The 13,923-nt window shown below is 40.3% G+C and overlaps 3 protein-coding genes across 3 annotated transcripts in view; all 3 read right to left on the bottom strand.

Moving 5' to 3' along the window:
- LOC145440563 (profilin-4-like) overlaps positions 1-13,923 on the bottom strand; it is a 230,990-nt gene that overhangs the window by 101,466 nt on the left and 115,601 nt on the right. The gene's annotated exons all lie outside the window — the stretch shown is intronic.
- LOC145440543 (uncharacterized) lies at positions 433-7,475 on the bottom strand. Its single transcript, XM_080318169.1, has 5 exons — positions 7,307-7,475; positions 6,717-6,814; positions 1,998-2,162; positions 1,246-1,311; positions 433-991 (listed from the first exon to the last, which is right to left on the bottom strand). Exons 1-5 carry the CDS (start codon positions 7,377-7,379, stop codon positions 635-637), a joined length of 759 nt encoding a protein of 252 aa, XP_080174295.1. The 5' UTR covers positions 7,380-7,475; the 3' UTR covers positions 433-634.
- On the bottom strand, positions 8,398-10,934 carry LOC145440542 (G-patch domain and KOW motifs-containing protein-like). Its single transcript, XM_080318168.1, has one exon. The coding sequence runs from the start codon at positions 10,434-10,436 to the stop codon at positions 8,985-8,987; it is 1,452 nt and encodes a 483-aa protein (XP_080174294.1). The 5' UTR covers positions 10,437-10,934; the 3' UTR covers positions 8,398-8,984.

Raw genomic sequence — 13,923 nt, forward strand, 5'->3', positions numbered from 1 at the left:
GTAGTCTGATAAGTAGTACCACCTCTCAGACTTGGAGTAGATAATTCTAGTTGTCTAATTACCGAAATGTCGGCAATCCAACTGTAATATAATTTCTGAAACGATTCTATGTTCTTATTTTTAACGCAATCTCATTTCTCGCATTTCCCGATAAACCTACAGGAGAACTGCATAATGCGAAACGAACCAAGCTCGCTGTACACGTGTACGCACACTGTACAGTGTACAGTCTGTACGTCAGGCATCTACCATCCTCGCGCTTAGGAGAAGGAACTCTGAATTGAAATGAAGTGAACCTGATAGTTTTTGTATTTCTTCCCAATTCGGAATTCATTCATAAGTGTTGTCCCGCTCAGCCATCTGTTCAACACCGCTCAAACCGTTAACCTCCCTGGTAAACGACAGCCTGGTCCATGTATCGGACGACCTCACTACGGAACCGTCATATATATTAATGCACGAAAATAGTACAAAGTCACACACGCAGCTATCGCGGAAAAACGCAGTCACGTTCCAAGCAGCATCACATGCACACAAGAGCTGTACCGGCACGTATTCTCGTAAATTAACGCAGAGCAGTGATGGGTATCAGCATTTCGCGAAACGTATATGAATATTCAAGAATACGGAATAATCAACTAGTGTCCAGTTTCAATTCTAACGTGTCGAGCGTCTGTTGAACTTGACGAATACACGATTTGCGCTCGGTTCTCACGCCCTCGTCGCCCATCGACTCAATGCAGTCCAGTTTAAGCAGCAGTTTCGTGAGCTGCTCCTCGATGGCGAGATAAGTCCTGTCTTTCTGGACGTTCCGAAGCGCGTCGACTTGAGCGCCAAGTTCGCGGGCCTGTTCGCTGGCGGCCTCGATTGACTTGAGTGCTTCCGTGATACGCGGGTCTACCCATTCTGGCTTAGGAGCGGGTGCCGGAGGCCTAGGCTGTGCTTGGCTGGCTTGTGAACTTGTAGACTGAGGATGCGGCATTGCGGGTTGCTGTGTTAATGAAGACGTGATTAAGTATACCGAGCCACAGAACTGGTTAAGGCAGTGAAATAGACCCGAAATCAAAAAAGTGTCCAAAACAACTTTTGACTTCACAAAATCTAAAATGTACAAGTGCGTAATTTTGCATAGAAAACTATCAAGTCGGAAATGGCCTAAAAGCAACCACTCTAGAGTACAAGTATGCAAAATCTACTCCGAGCACTCAAAAAAGATACACACTGTCTGAATACAATATTACATACCTGATGGTGATTGCTGTGCACAGGCTGCGACTGCCGGACACCGTTGTCCCACGATGGTTCTCTCGACTGAAAACAAAATCGCACTAAGTAAAAACGCCCAAAGCAACGATAAGTCACATCAAGGCAAACGCGAATAGTGAAGGCATTCAAGAACTAGCGAAGGTACACATGGAATCATGCACGCAAGGCCTGGTGAAACGCGCGATAAAATGCTGCAGTCAATCAGACATTCCGCGAGCTAACAAGCCTTCCGCGACATGCCACACAGCCACCTTGGAAGTGTATCGCTTCAGCGGCGGCCTGCCCGAGACGGCTATCGGTATCTTGCGGGCTGTTTTCGGCGTCGAAACACGCGCGGCCGCGCCGGCCAGCTCTTGGGCTGCGTGAGATTCCATATCGTTTACATTCCGCGCATACCCCGATTCGATTTCGCCGCTGTCACAGGCATCTTCTCCGACACTTGAAGACGCCGTGCTTTCAGATTGATCATCACAGCCTTCGTCAAGCGCGATTTCCTCGGGAATAGCCTCGCGCGGCTCAAGCCGATCGTAAGGTAACGGTATCGGAGTTGTGTGGTCGTCAGACACTATCAACGATGTCTGCTTCCTAACTGGAGGCTTTTTTAATGGAGACTGGCCCCGTTTTTCGTCGGGCTGATCTTCATCGTTTACGTCGACAGGAATATCTCTCCCGTCGGGTAGATTTTGATACACCGGTACATGACAGACTGGTATTTCCGTAAGGCTCCTTACCGTGGATTGCTGTTGTTGTGAATGTTGGTTTCCCCGTACATCGCCCGTAGGTTGCGGTATCGGCATTTGATGCTGGCTCTGGTGCTGCGCGGCGGATTGGTGGTGCACGGGAACTTGTACTTTGTGGGGCTGTGGCTGTCTGGCGGCCGGGGCGTAACGGTCGTTCTGAAATCGAAAGTTACGTCATGTTAGGCCTAGGTAATTCACGTGGTCCAATTAGACGGATTAGAGAGTAATGTCGCTATCTGTCTGCTAATTTGCAGCTATAATTCTAATTATGACACTCTACGAGGTACAGAACTTTGATATACAATTGAATAATACATTTACATTGAAATATACCCGACGTCATGTTTGGCGATGCGATTGTCGATATACAATGTCCTTTCCAATAATCGACTAGTTGCTTATCGAATATACTCGTGTTCATTTCAATCGGAATGTATAATTCTAATTATTATCTAATTTGGAAGAGCTGAAAGTTCTATAGCGGTCAAATAGTTACAAGGCTGCTAGACGCGACTCGAGATAAAAACTATGGCGGTAATTACCGAGAAAAAGCTATCGTAATCGTCGTCGAAAATCCCGCTCATATGCTGCGGTCGCTTCATTTCGAACATGTCGAAGTTCCTCGGGAACACGAGCATCTGTCTATCGCTAGCTATCGCTATACCGTCGAATATATACAAAACAAATCTGCGACCTCGATTCCCGTGGGCTTACAATATATTAGGTAAGCGACCGTTCGGGAAAAACGGAGAATTCTCTCGTATCGCGCGGACGCTGCGAGAAATCGACTCTCTCGAATTCGGAACTAGAATATTCTCGGTCAGACGGTCATCTCTCGGATGATACATGATATACCTAGGGAAAATACAGGGAAATACCCGTACGATAGCTGCGCAATATACTTCACCATAGTGTCCCATATGGCGTGGACACCACATAAGCAAATCTCACGGCTCAGTAAAATTGGTCTATGTCACACTTTCCATTTGTTCAAAGGCAACTTTACGGCCATTTTTGACCAGCTTACCGTGCGCTAGAAAAGGGTATCAATGGAAAGCTGCTGCTGTACTAATTACGAAAATATAAATTTTATTGTGCTCACGGCAGGGCTGTGGAGTCGGGGTAATTTTCGCTTGATGGAGTCGGAGTCGTGAAAACTATAATAGCTGGAGTCGGAGTCGGAGGGAAAATACTGACTGGAGTCGGAGTCGGAGTTTGTGAGAATGACTTTGACTCCGACTTCTCTATCATGAAAACATTTGCTTTCAAAGAATTTTCAATATAATTTTTATGTACCACCAATCACTGTTAATATTAACCATACAGATCAGGTGCGGCCAGCCCGTGGCACGCAGGCCAAATTTGGCACACGAGAAGGTTAGGTGTGGCCTGCGAGGTAATTCTCGAAATTATTTATGACATGAGGTACAATTGCAAGGCCAACCAAAATCTTGTTAGCATGACCGCGAAATTTGATGATGACTAAAACAACAGTTCTGAGGCATTGACGTATCCAGGGGTCAGCCACATTTATCCCAGATCTTCGTATATGACCATGAAGTAGAATATTTCATAGCAGATTTATTTGACTTTGAAATTTTCTCGGTACTTCGCATGATTCATTGTCACTAGATTTCTTGCATTCAGTATTTGAGCCCCCTTTTGAAAATTATAAATACATATTCTTCACATAATTGAGTCTAACTATATTCGCAATTAGGAGATACGGCTTCGCTTGTGCACTCGCAGCGAGATCGTCGACAAAACATTTGCACAAAATGATTGGGGCATGTTCACTGATACCGTCGATTTTGCTATGTCTAAACGTCGAATAATCCTGTCCTTGCCAAATGAGCCCAGTGGTATACAGATGCGACCCCCAATGTATGTTAGCGACATATTTATTGATATAGCTATAGCCTAATTCAGTCGTTATCTTGTGAAAAAATTTCGCGCTTCGCGCGACCAGGGCCTGATTGCGCACTGCACAGTTGCATGACATAATGTTATCAATTTTAGAGCATAGTAATATAAGTATTGTTTCATAATTCGGTTCGCTCCTATCGACGACTACAAAAAGGTTATCAATATTCCCGTTGCCCGCGCAATGGTTCGTAAATCTCAGGTGTCCCTTTCGCCGAAAAAGTTGCCCACCCCTGATATAGATAAAAGACATTACTTGCAAATTACAACTCAGTTGCAGAGGGGAAGAAAATCGCAAGATGCGTTTTCGCGATGCAGTCAAAATTGATGCAATTTTTGGAATTATACCATGATACTCTGACAGAGAAAATGCATCGGCTGGTTTTGTAAAATTGTAAAAATGATGTAAATATGACCAAACGATGCTTCCCATTTGACAAAATTAAAAATATTTGTAGTGTAGCTTAGCTGTTTGGGCCGAACAAATGATTAAGAAAGACTGCAAGTCCCAATCCTTGAATACTTGATTAAGTACATGTAGACTAGACATAGGCTATGGTCTTTGACTACTTAACTACATTCCATTTATGACCAATGTCTATTACTAGTAGTAAGAGTGTTTGTGCTTGTAATCAGGATAGTGTGTAATGATAAAATTAGTAAGTTCGATTTCTTTATTAGTTGCTGAGTCATACACAAGAGCTACACTTGGATTTTTTATCTACATTTTTATTATACAGGATTGGATATCTTCCATATTTGAATGATTCATACATTTCAGGATATTAGAGAGTCCATGTTATAAAAACTTGAATAAGGAAGGATATTTAGCAAATCTTTATTTCATGTTAATTGCATAATGTATAATTCGAGCTGTGCCACAATGAAACAATTTAGCATGCCACAGTTAATCATATGTTTGCATATGTTTAATGGTTGTATGATAGTCATTCAACCGACAATGTGGCATATAATTTTCGAGGTGAATTGGTAATAATGCTGGAGTCGGAGTCGGTACGTTTAAAGACCCAGGAGTCGGAGTCGGAGTCGGTACGTTTAAAGACTCAGGAGTCGGAGTCGGAGTCGGTATATTGAAAATGTGTGGAGTCGGAGTCGGTGGTAAAATTTACCGACTCCACAGCCCTGGCTCACGGTCCTGAAACCCCCCAAAATCAGCCTCGAATTTTGCATTGTGATCTAGTTTTGATATTGTGACGCAACAATACTGTCTGGCAAAACGAGAGTAAAGCTATAACAATTAACATTAGATAATATTAGAGGCTACGTGCTAAGTGTCCACAATATTTTCCACAATTTATTCATGGACAATGGACTTTCATGAAAAAAAAGGTGGTTTTGAATAGAATCGGTTAGAAGACAAAAAAGTAAATAACTACCTTCGTTTATTCAACAGTCAATATACCAGAGCCATCGATGTGTTGATTTCAAGTCACCAGCCCTCTCTCCGACACATTGCCAGTCTGAGACATACTACTGCCACGGCATATGATCTTTGCACACACTTTCCAGCCAAACTCTGCTATCTATTAAGCAGCATTATCTGAATCCACGCAGGATCAATGAATAGCTGTCATGCATTGTAATGAGTATGCCAAAAAGAAGCTATCCAACCATTTGCAATGCAATATTGTATTGGTTTCAACCCTGCTCGACCATATCAATTTATATTGCGCGGACATGATTACAGCAAAGACGTATTACTATTGAATATCTCAACCGTGTATGACTATTACAAAATCAATTACTGCTGTGCCCATGGATACGCTGGATAATTGTTCGAACATAATTCAAGATTTCACAGGAGATGCATTTGTGATGAATCTTGACCAGATCAGACAAGGACGTTCAGAATTCAATTACTAATCACCACAACTAAAACTCATTCCCAGCTCAAGAGCTCAGAGGATTTCAATCCCCCTTAGAAACTCGGCACTTCTTGACAGGAAAAACAAAATTTTTCTCAACTGGAAACATGTGTTCGTTAAAAGAATAATTCAATCGATTAGTTTTGGGCTGCCATAAAATGTGCTACTAAGTGAGGCATTCTACAAAATGTGTCCAACTGAATATACTAAGAGTGGATACTTTGACATTGTAAGCCACTTAAATTTAAATCCTTGTATCTTTGATTCAAAAGCCATTCATGCATGTCCTATAACATGGCATGATATAAGGAAATATCTTATTTCTCCATAACTTTATGTCTTCCTAGTACTCTGCACAGATGCATGACAGAAAGACCATAAAAGCATCAGTTAACACCTAGTCACGCATCCACCATAGTTACTCCTAATTCGAAGAAATCGTCTGATAGGTGCAATGTCCGGTATCAGTTACAATCTAGCATCGGTTAATGGCTCGTACGATGCAACTATGACACATGAAATTGTAATATAATAAGGAAACTTCATTTCTCTCAGGTGAATTTGCTTCCCGCATCAGATGCTTTCACGCCCCCCAGTTTGAACACCACTGCACTAAGGGCTATTGCGGTACGGTATGGATTGTGTCATCTGGTATAGCAATGAAACCACAGCTGATCAGTTGCTTTCAAAATCTATATGAATAATTTAGCCTTATTGTACGATCAAAGATCAATAAGCGGAATCTCCCGAGATAATCAAGAACCTAGTAAGATATTGTCAACAGTAATTCCAACCATGACAGTTCAATGAATACATTGATCGGAAGCTTGAAGTCAGATTAAATCCAAGGTAAGACAATGTAAGGATACTGAAATGTCAGCAACAACCATAACGGACATACCGTAACGGGCGGTCGGGGATCTTGCCATGTTGTAGTTTGACTATTGTGATCAATGAAAAAAGGCCACCCGGTGGTAGTGTCTATCCTCATTTCCCAGCCTGCAGGAAAGAAATAACAACATTAGACACAATTTCAAACCTGATATTTCTCGTGACTTTGAATCCTAGCACGGAAATGACGATTGGTTTTAAAGTTGAGCAATTTCCGCCAAGTACCTGATCTTAATCGGAATCAAAACGCCGCTCGCGTGAGCAAAGACTCTATCAACACTACGCATATAGTACTATAGTCCCTATTTAGTCGGACACCTTACTCTCAAGATACTTCAATACTATAGAATTTATTTATGCGTTGTAAGGACAACAATATACACTCTTCAGTAGATGTATAATTCTTACTTGGGAAATTATAGCATATCGAACTCTGGGTCTCTCCGTACTACACAAGCATTCGCAAATTGGTCAAGGTTGGTTTCTTGATTAATATCAAGTAGCCTACATTCGGGTAAGTATTTTGCGTAGCATAACAAACGGAGAAGAGCATGTAGCACATAGCTTGATAGAGGGAAGTTACAGACGATAATAACTCACCAGGCGGGAGAGGACGATTTGAAATTGGCGGCGGTGGTGGATAATATGCTCCATACTGATGAGGGTACGACATTGCGCTATAAATATATCAATTCACACCAACGTCATATATTCTTCACAGTGTAGATCTGCAGTGCACAACTAGGTATTAATGTTGAGCGCACATCCTGCACATATAAAAAAAGAAGCAAAATTAGTATAAAAAATACCGTAATAAAACAAGTAGCTCATCCTCTGAGAAGCTGTACTGGAATCATTATTATTATGGCTAGGCCCAATGATTGAGCACCCAAATCTGAATAGAGTATTAATTCTTATGGTTCGTGCCGAGTCGTGAGAGAGTACTGAAATTTTACGCTTCTTGCCAATAAGAGTTGATGCGTCAATGACAAGCATAGTTTCGATACTATCTTCTACTGTGGAAGCCTCGAAACCTCGATTGCTGTTAACGCAGCATACGAAAAGTTAAAAATAAAGCTACACAATTATAGGATTGTTCAAATATTTTATCCGCATTCCGGGAATTCAACGATTAAATTGTTAGGTGCCAGCCTAAAAAAAGGCTGCACACCACAAATTTGGCTCGATTCCAACCAGCAGAAGCCGCGGCATAGCTAATTAAAATGTTGGAATTTTAAAAAATCAAAATTTTTTCTTCAAATGTTAGTGCCAACCCCATGAAATTGTCAAGTTGTCTACGAAACGATCCAAAAGTAATTTGACGCAATTCCAACCCGTAGAAGCAAAGTACTCATCATACACCAATTGGCCAATATTCCAAAGGTGCAAATTTAGGCATGCCAACAAAAACAACAAGGTCGAGAAGACTTGCACCTACTTCTAACAGGGAGCGTGCTTTGTACAGGTTCAGTTATTTCAAAGGGCAATAGTTGCATTTGAAAAACAAGAAAGACTACAAATCCTATAATATACGCATGTAGCATATCACGTCGCTGTGGAATCAGAGTAGCTATGTCCATTTTCAACGTTTTGCAAATATCAAGTTTTTGTAATATTTTCATTATATTTTGGCCATGTGGTTATGTGTCTCACCTCGTGCCAAACATGAACATGAACAAGATATGGCCGGAAAAATACAAAAATCTCACAAAACTTGATTTTATCCAGATGTTAAAATGAACTTGAACATAGTTGAAATAAAGTCAATTATTTTCGGCTGACACTCGTCATGGGTGATCGTCAGCAGGCTGATCACACTTTCATTTATGTGCCTTTGAGTACACTTTTATCAAAATACGCCAACATAGTTTGTGTCAACAGAAGGAGTTTGCATATGATCTAAAAATAGCACATTGAGCTTAAGCGATCTCTTTGCCTCAATTATTTGAAATTTCATGCCGGTTACATCACATTTGGCGATACAATTGTTGATATACAATGTTCTTTCCATTTCTCTACTAGTTGCTGACGATTACCCCTGACGTGCGTCAGCCAAAAACATCCGGGTATATTTCAATATGAGTATACTATTCAAATGTATATTGCAGTTCTGCAACTCCATGAAGCTATTCACGAGCTACTCGGATTCCATACAATCAACACTTTTACTAAACCCTGACAGTCAAAAATTCCAGCTAGATCAAAGATACTTCTGACATGCACAATTGCGCAAGGCACAAGCTCACATTCTCATAAACATCACAACTGATAACTGGCATTAAAACATATCATTCATTTCTGGATCGCCTGTAAATTCGCACATATCTTCAAACGAAGTCTTAACAACTACAGAGCGATCCTCTATCAGTTGCAACATGGCTTCGCATTTAATTTTGTCTTTCTCCAATATTTTCGCCAGTTTACCGTTATGTCTACCTTTATGACTGTGCACAATGATGACATAAGCGTCCGACGACGATTTGGGGATAACAGTTTCGAGCATGGAGTCGGTGATGTCGTCCAATAATTTACCATCGTCGGTTTTACAACAGCATTTACCGCGCCCGAGTACATCCTCGACTGTGACTTTTTCTTTGTAGTATCGCCCTTTGCGATACTTTTTGTCGATGATTCTTACGCGAATTTGCGGGCGAACCCACGACGTTAGGCTGACGGACTTTTTTTTCGGCGGTGTACTGGAATGTTTACTGTGTTTTTTAGACGACTCTTCAGTGGTGGTGTCTTTTTTGCGTCGTTTCTCAGGAATATTACTTTCCCGATCATCACTGTCAGTCTTTTTCTTGCGTTTGACATCTTCTGGAATTCTCCTATCATTATCAATTATAGTAATGCTCTCACCAGTAAAAGCTTTGCTCAATCTACTGAGATCTTTTGAGTTACATTTGAATTCTTTGTTGGACACAGCTCTCAGACAGTTTGTACTGATTTGTTCATTTTTTCCGCCTATCGCCATTTTTACGATGATTCGGTCGGTGTCGGCGTCTACGCCTAAAATTGTGCCGTACTTGTTTTTATGTGATCCCCGCGTAATCAAAACATAAGTGCCCTTCACAAGGGGGAGGATTTCGTCCCCATTTGTATGATTGTTGGCGGAATTTTCAGACTTTTTAGTATTGTCAGTTTGGGGAGCCATAACGTCCGCTCCAAGGCCGAGACCTTTCGGACGTATTTTTTGTTCGAGAGTCTTAGTGTTTTGTTTGAACGTTTTGCCTATTCCTACTTCTGGAGTCCAGCCCATTCCCCGTAACACAGCCATGCCGAACGCGGCCACCGGTACTTGGTCGTATTCTGCCTCCGTGGCACCGTCTGGCCGTAGAGAAACGTCCATTTTATCGTCGGTCTCGAAACCTTCAGGCACTTTATTCTTCAGCAAGAGTGGTATTGCTATGTCATCGAAATTTTCTGTTTCTTCATTCGACTTCTCCAAGAATTGTTTGGAATCTCGAATGATTTCTTTGGCTGCTTCATCAACGAGCGAGTCTATTTCTTGCTCTTTCTGGGTGCTATTTTTTTCTACTTTACGGTACACATTTCGTTTTATCAGCGGGATAACCAGTTCTTTCTTCTCTGTATTTTTCGGAATATTTGACACGATGACTTTTCCATCTACGGACTTTAGATAGTCGACTTCAGCTGTGTCTTTGTCTTCATTGTTGGTTGCAACCAGTTTGCTTTCGATTTTCTTTTTAAACCCAAACGAGAACGACATACTGTATGCTGTAAGTGACAATACATTTTATTTGTAAACAGTCAATCACAAATAACACATCGTACGAAAAGAAAATCATCATTCAATAACGGCATAGACTTGATGGTCCGATGGATCAAAGAGTTAGGAAGTGTGGTAACAATTGTAAACATAAATACCACGATACCGGTAGGTTCAAGCAAGGAATGATAAAAGCATTACTGGATGAAAAACAATGACATTGAGTATATAGTAGTGTGTGGATAAGCCTGGATCAGAGTGGAATTGGTGGCACCGTCACGCGTAACTTTCCGTTTGAATAATTAACATTAAAGAAACCCGTCAGCCAAGCGCAACCACTGATTTCAGTCTGGAACCAGGACAATCGATTGTTCAATAAACCTATATGGTCCGTTTGGTCATCACAAAGAATTATTTTACTATTGAAAAACTGAGAATTACCGTACGATAGCATAGCATGATAATCATACCTTCGCCCTTATTCACGACCACGCATAGTAGGGCTGTTCAAAAATAACTTTTTTTCCTGAATCTTGCTGGTTACTTGATTAAATCGTTAGGTTGCCTTAAAAAACGACGCACACCAAATTTGAATTCATTCCGACAAATATTCGCGGGTTACGTAGAGTTTGAAAATTTTGGATTTGCCCAAAAACGCAAAAAATTTTTTTTTCCAAATTTTTCTGCCAACCCCATGAAATTGTTGGGCTGTCTTCAAAAACTATGCAAAACAAATTTGACTCAATTCCAAGCCGTAGAAGCGGAGTTATTCCAGTTTTTCGGTGATAATTCTTGGATTATCCACCAATCAAGGATAATCCCAGAATTATCGAATAAAAACTGAAATAACTCCGCTTCTACGGCTTGGAATTGAGTGAAATTTGTTTTGCATAGTTTTTGAAGACGGCCCAACAATTTCATGGGGTTGGCAGAAAAATTTGGAAAAAATTTTTTTTGCGTTTTTGGGCAAATCCAAAATTTTCAAACTCTACGTAACCCGCGAATATTTGTCGGAATGAATTCAAATTTGGTATGCGTCGTTTTTTAAGGCAACCTAACGATTTAATCAAGTAACCAGCAAGATTCAGGAAAAAAAGTTATTTTTGAACAGCCCTAACGCATAGGCTCAGCTCAAAATGCTATGTCGACTTGGATATATCATATCAGAGAAAACCTTGCTTACTGCGGGAATGGCTTAGAACAGCCGTTCCTAATCTTGCATAGGAATTCTGCATAGAGGACCCTTTGCTGCGGCCTGCCTAGTGTTTGAATTAATTTCAATCAATTTTTCTTTTTTTCTTTAGTCATTACCGGTAGTCGTCCCACTAGTCCGTTACGGTGTTCAAAACATTCGTTAACTAACGACTAATAATAAGGCCAGCATTACGGCCGAAAAAAAGTTTTTTTAAACCACGATCATAAAAGACTTCTCATTGCGGACCCTCTTACTTAAACCAATACCACTACCACTACCACTAGTTCAGAAGTTTCTTCGTAAATCTATATAAACCACTGTGATTCTGCCAGAAAATGCTTACGTCATATTTCGGATATCCCTGAGTCATTGTTGTCGAAATGATTCACCTGTGCTATAATCAAATATTATAACCGGAAAAACAATTTCGCGACAAATTTGGGGTGCAAACGAACTGAAACACACGAGTTTTATCAATAAATGGCGCAAACGGTATGATCAATACAATATATAATCGAAACTTGAAGGAGTGCTTCATTTTACAACCGCCAGGTAGTACTCTCGCCTGTAGCCGAAGCATCAGAGGTTAATTTGTGTTCCTTCCCCCATGTTTGACTGTTTCTTACGGCGTCAAGACGCCCGAAGAAAGACTCCACAAAAGATTATATGTGATATCGAGCAGAAAAAAAAACAAATAATAACGTTTAACGAAGACAGCCTATCCAACACTGTTACATCGGTCAATTGGCTTTAGTCGTTGTTTGATTAAAATACCATAATAGGTAAATGCAACACCTTCTTGCCGGTTAACTACATCGCATTACACACTATGTGTCTTGAGCACATCAGAATATAAATGATTACGATTATTGCGATCAACGTCATGTTCGTGTTTGGTATAGGTCGACTGTAATGCCGCAATTTATAAGTTATTCAATAAACAATGAAAACAAAAAAATGCAATAGCGTTGCTTCTGCTTCGGACATTTTATATATTCGCAAAACTATTTCATCGTATGGTTTTACGTAGCCTACTTTTTGAAGATCAAAACGCACGATTTTCAAGTTTCAATCGACAATTAGGACACCCGAATTGTAACGGCGTGCCCTCTGCTTCGGATGTGTTACATATTGGGATAAGTATTAAATCATGATGTTAATGACAATATCAAAAAGTTGAGAAATTGCGTACTTTTTCAAGATCAAAATGCACGATTTTGCGTCAAATACGACTTTTCGTCCAATTCGATTTTCGGTCTATTTCAATCAACGATTAGAACACCCTAAATGTAACGGCGTGCCCTCTGCTTCGGATATGTTATATATTTCGATAATTATTACATCATGATATTAACGATAATATCAAAAAGTTGAGAAATTGCGTACTTTTTCAAGATCAAAATGCACGATTTTGCGTCAAATACGACTTTTCGTCCAATTCGATTTTCGGTCTATTTCAATCAACGATTAGGACACCCTAAATGTAACGGCGTGCCCTTTGCTTCGGATATGTTATATATTTCGATAAGTATTACATCATGATATTAACGATAATATCAAAAAGTTGAGAAATTGCGTACTTTTTCAAGATCAAAATGCACGATTTTGCGTCAAATACGACTTTTCGTCCAATTCGATTTTCGGTCTATTTCAATCAACGATTAGGACACCCTAAATGTAACGGCGTGCCCTCTGCGTCGGATATGGTATATATCTGGATAGGTATTACATCATGATATTAACGATAATATCAAAAAGTTGAGAAATTGCGTACTTTTTCAAGATCAAAATGCACGATTTTGCGTCAAATACGACTTTTCGTCCAATTCGATTTTCGGTCTATTTCAATCAACGATTAGGACACCCTAAATGTAACGGCGTGCCCTCTGCTTCGGATATGGTATATATCTGGATAGGTATTACATCATGATATTAACGATAATATCAAAAAGTTGAGAAATTGCGTACTTTTTCAAGATCAAAATGCACGATTTTGCGTCAAATACGACTTTTCGTCCAATTCGATTTTCGGTCTATTTAAATCAACGATTAAAACACCCAAAATGTAGCGGCGTGCCCTCTGCTTCGGATATGTTATATATTTCGATAAGTATTACATCATAGTATTAACGATATTATCAAAAAGTTGAGAAATTGCGTACTTTTTCAAGATCAAAATGCACGATTTTGCGTCAATTACGACTTTTCGTACAATTCGATTTTCGGTCTATTTCAATCAACGATTAGGACACCCTAAATGTAACGGCGTGCCCTCTGCTTCGGATATGTTAT

The sequence above is a fragment of the Botryllus schlosseri genome, chromosome 6, assembly GCF_051294905.1.
Source record: "Botryllus schlosseri isolate E-star chromosome 6, Bs_hap1, whole genome shotgun sequence".
NCBI lineage: Eukaryota > Metazoa > Chordata > Ascidiacea > Stolidobranchia > Styelidae > Botryllus > Botryllus schlosseri.

Coding starts and splice junctions, on each gene's coding strand:
- LOC145440543 (XM_080318169.1), bottom strand. CDS start 7,379: ATGTCGTACCCTCATCAGTATGGAGCATATTATCCACCACCGCCGCCA. Junction 6,815..7,306: donor AAATCGTCCTCTCCCGCCTG/GTGAGTTATTAT, acceptor TCTTTCCTGCAG/GCTGGGAAATGAGGATAGAC. Junction 1,312..1,997: donor CACAACAACAGCAATCCACG/GTAAGGAGCCTT, acceptor TTTTGTTTTCAG/TCGAGAGAACCATCGTGGGA.
- LOC145440542 (XM_080318168.1), bottom strand. CDS start 10,436: ATGTCGTTCTCGTTTGGGTTTAAAAAGAAAATCGAAAGCAAACTGGTT.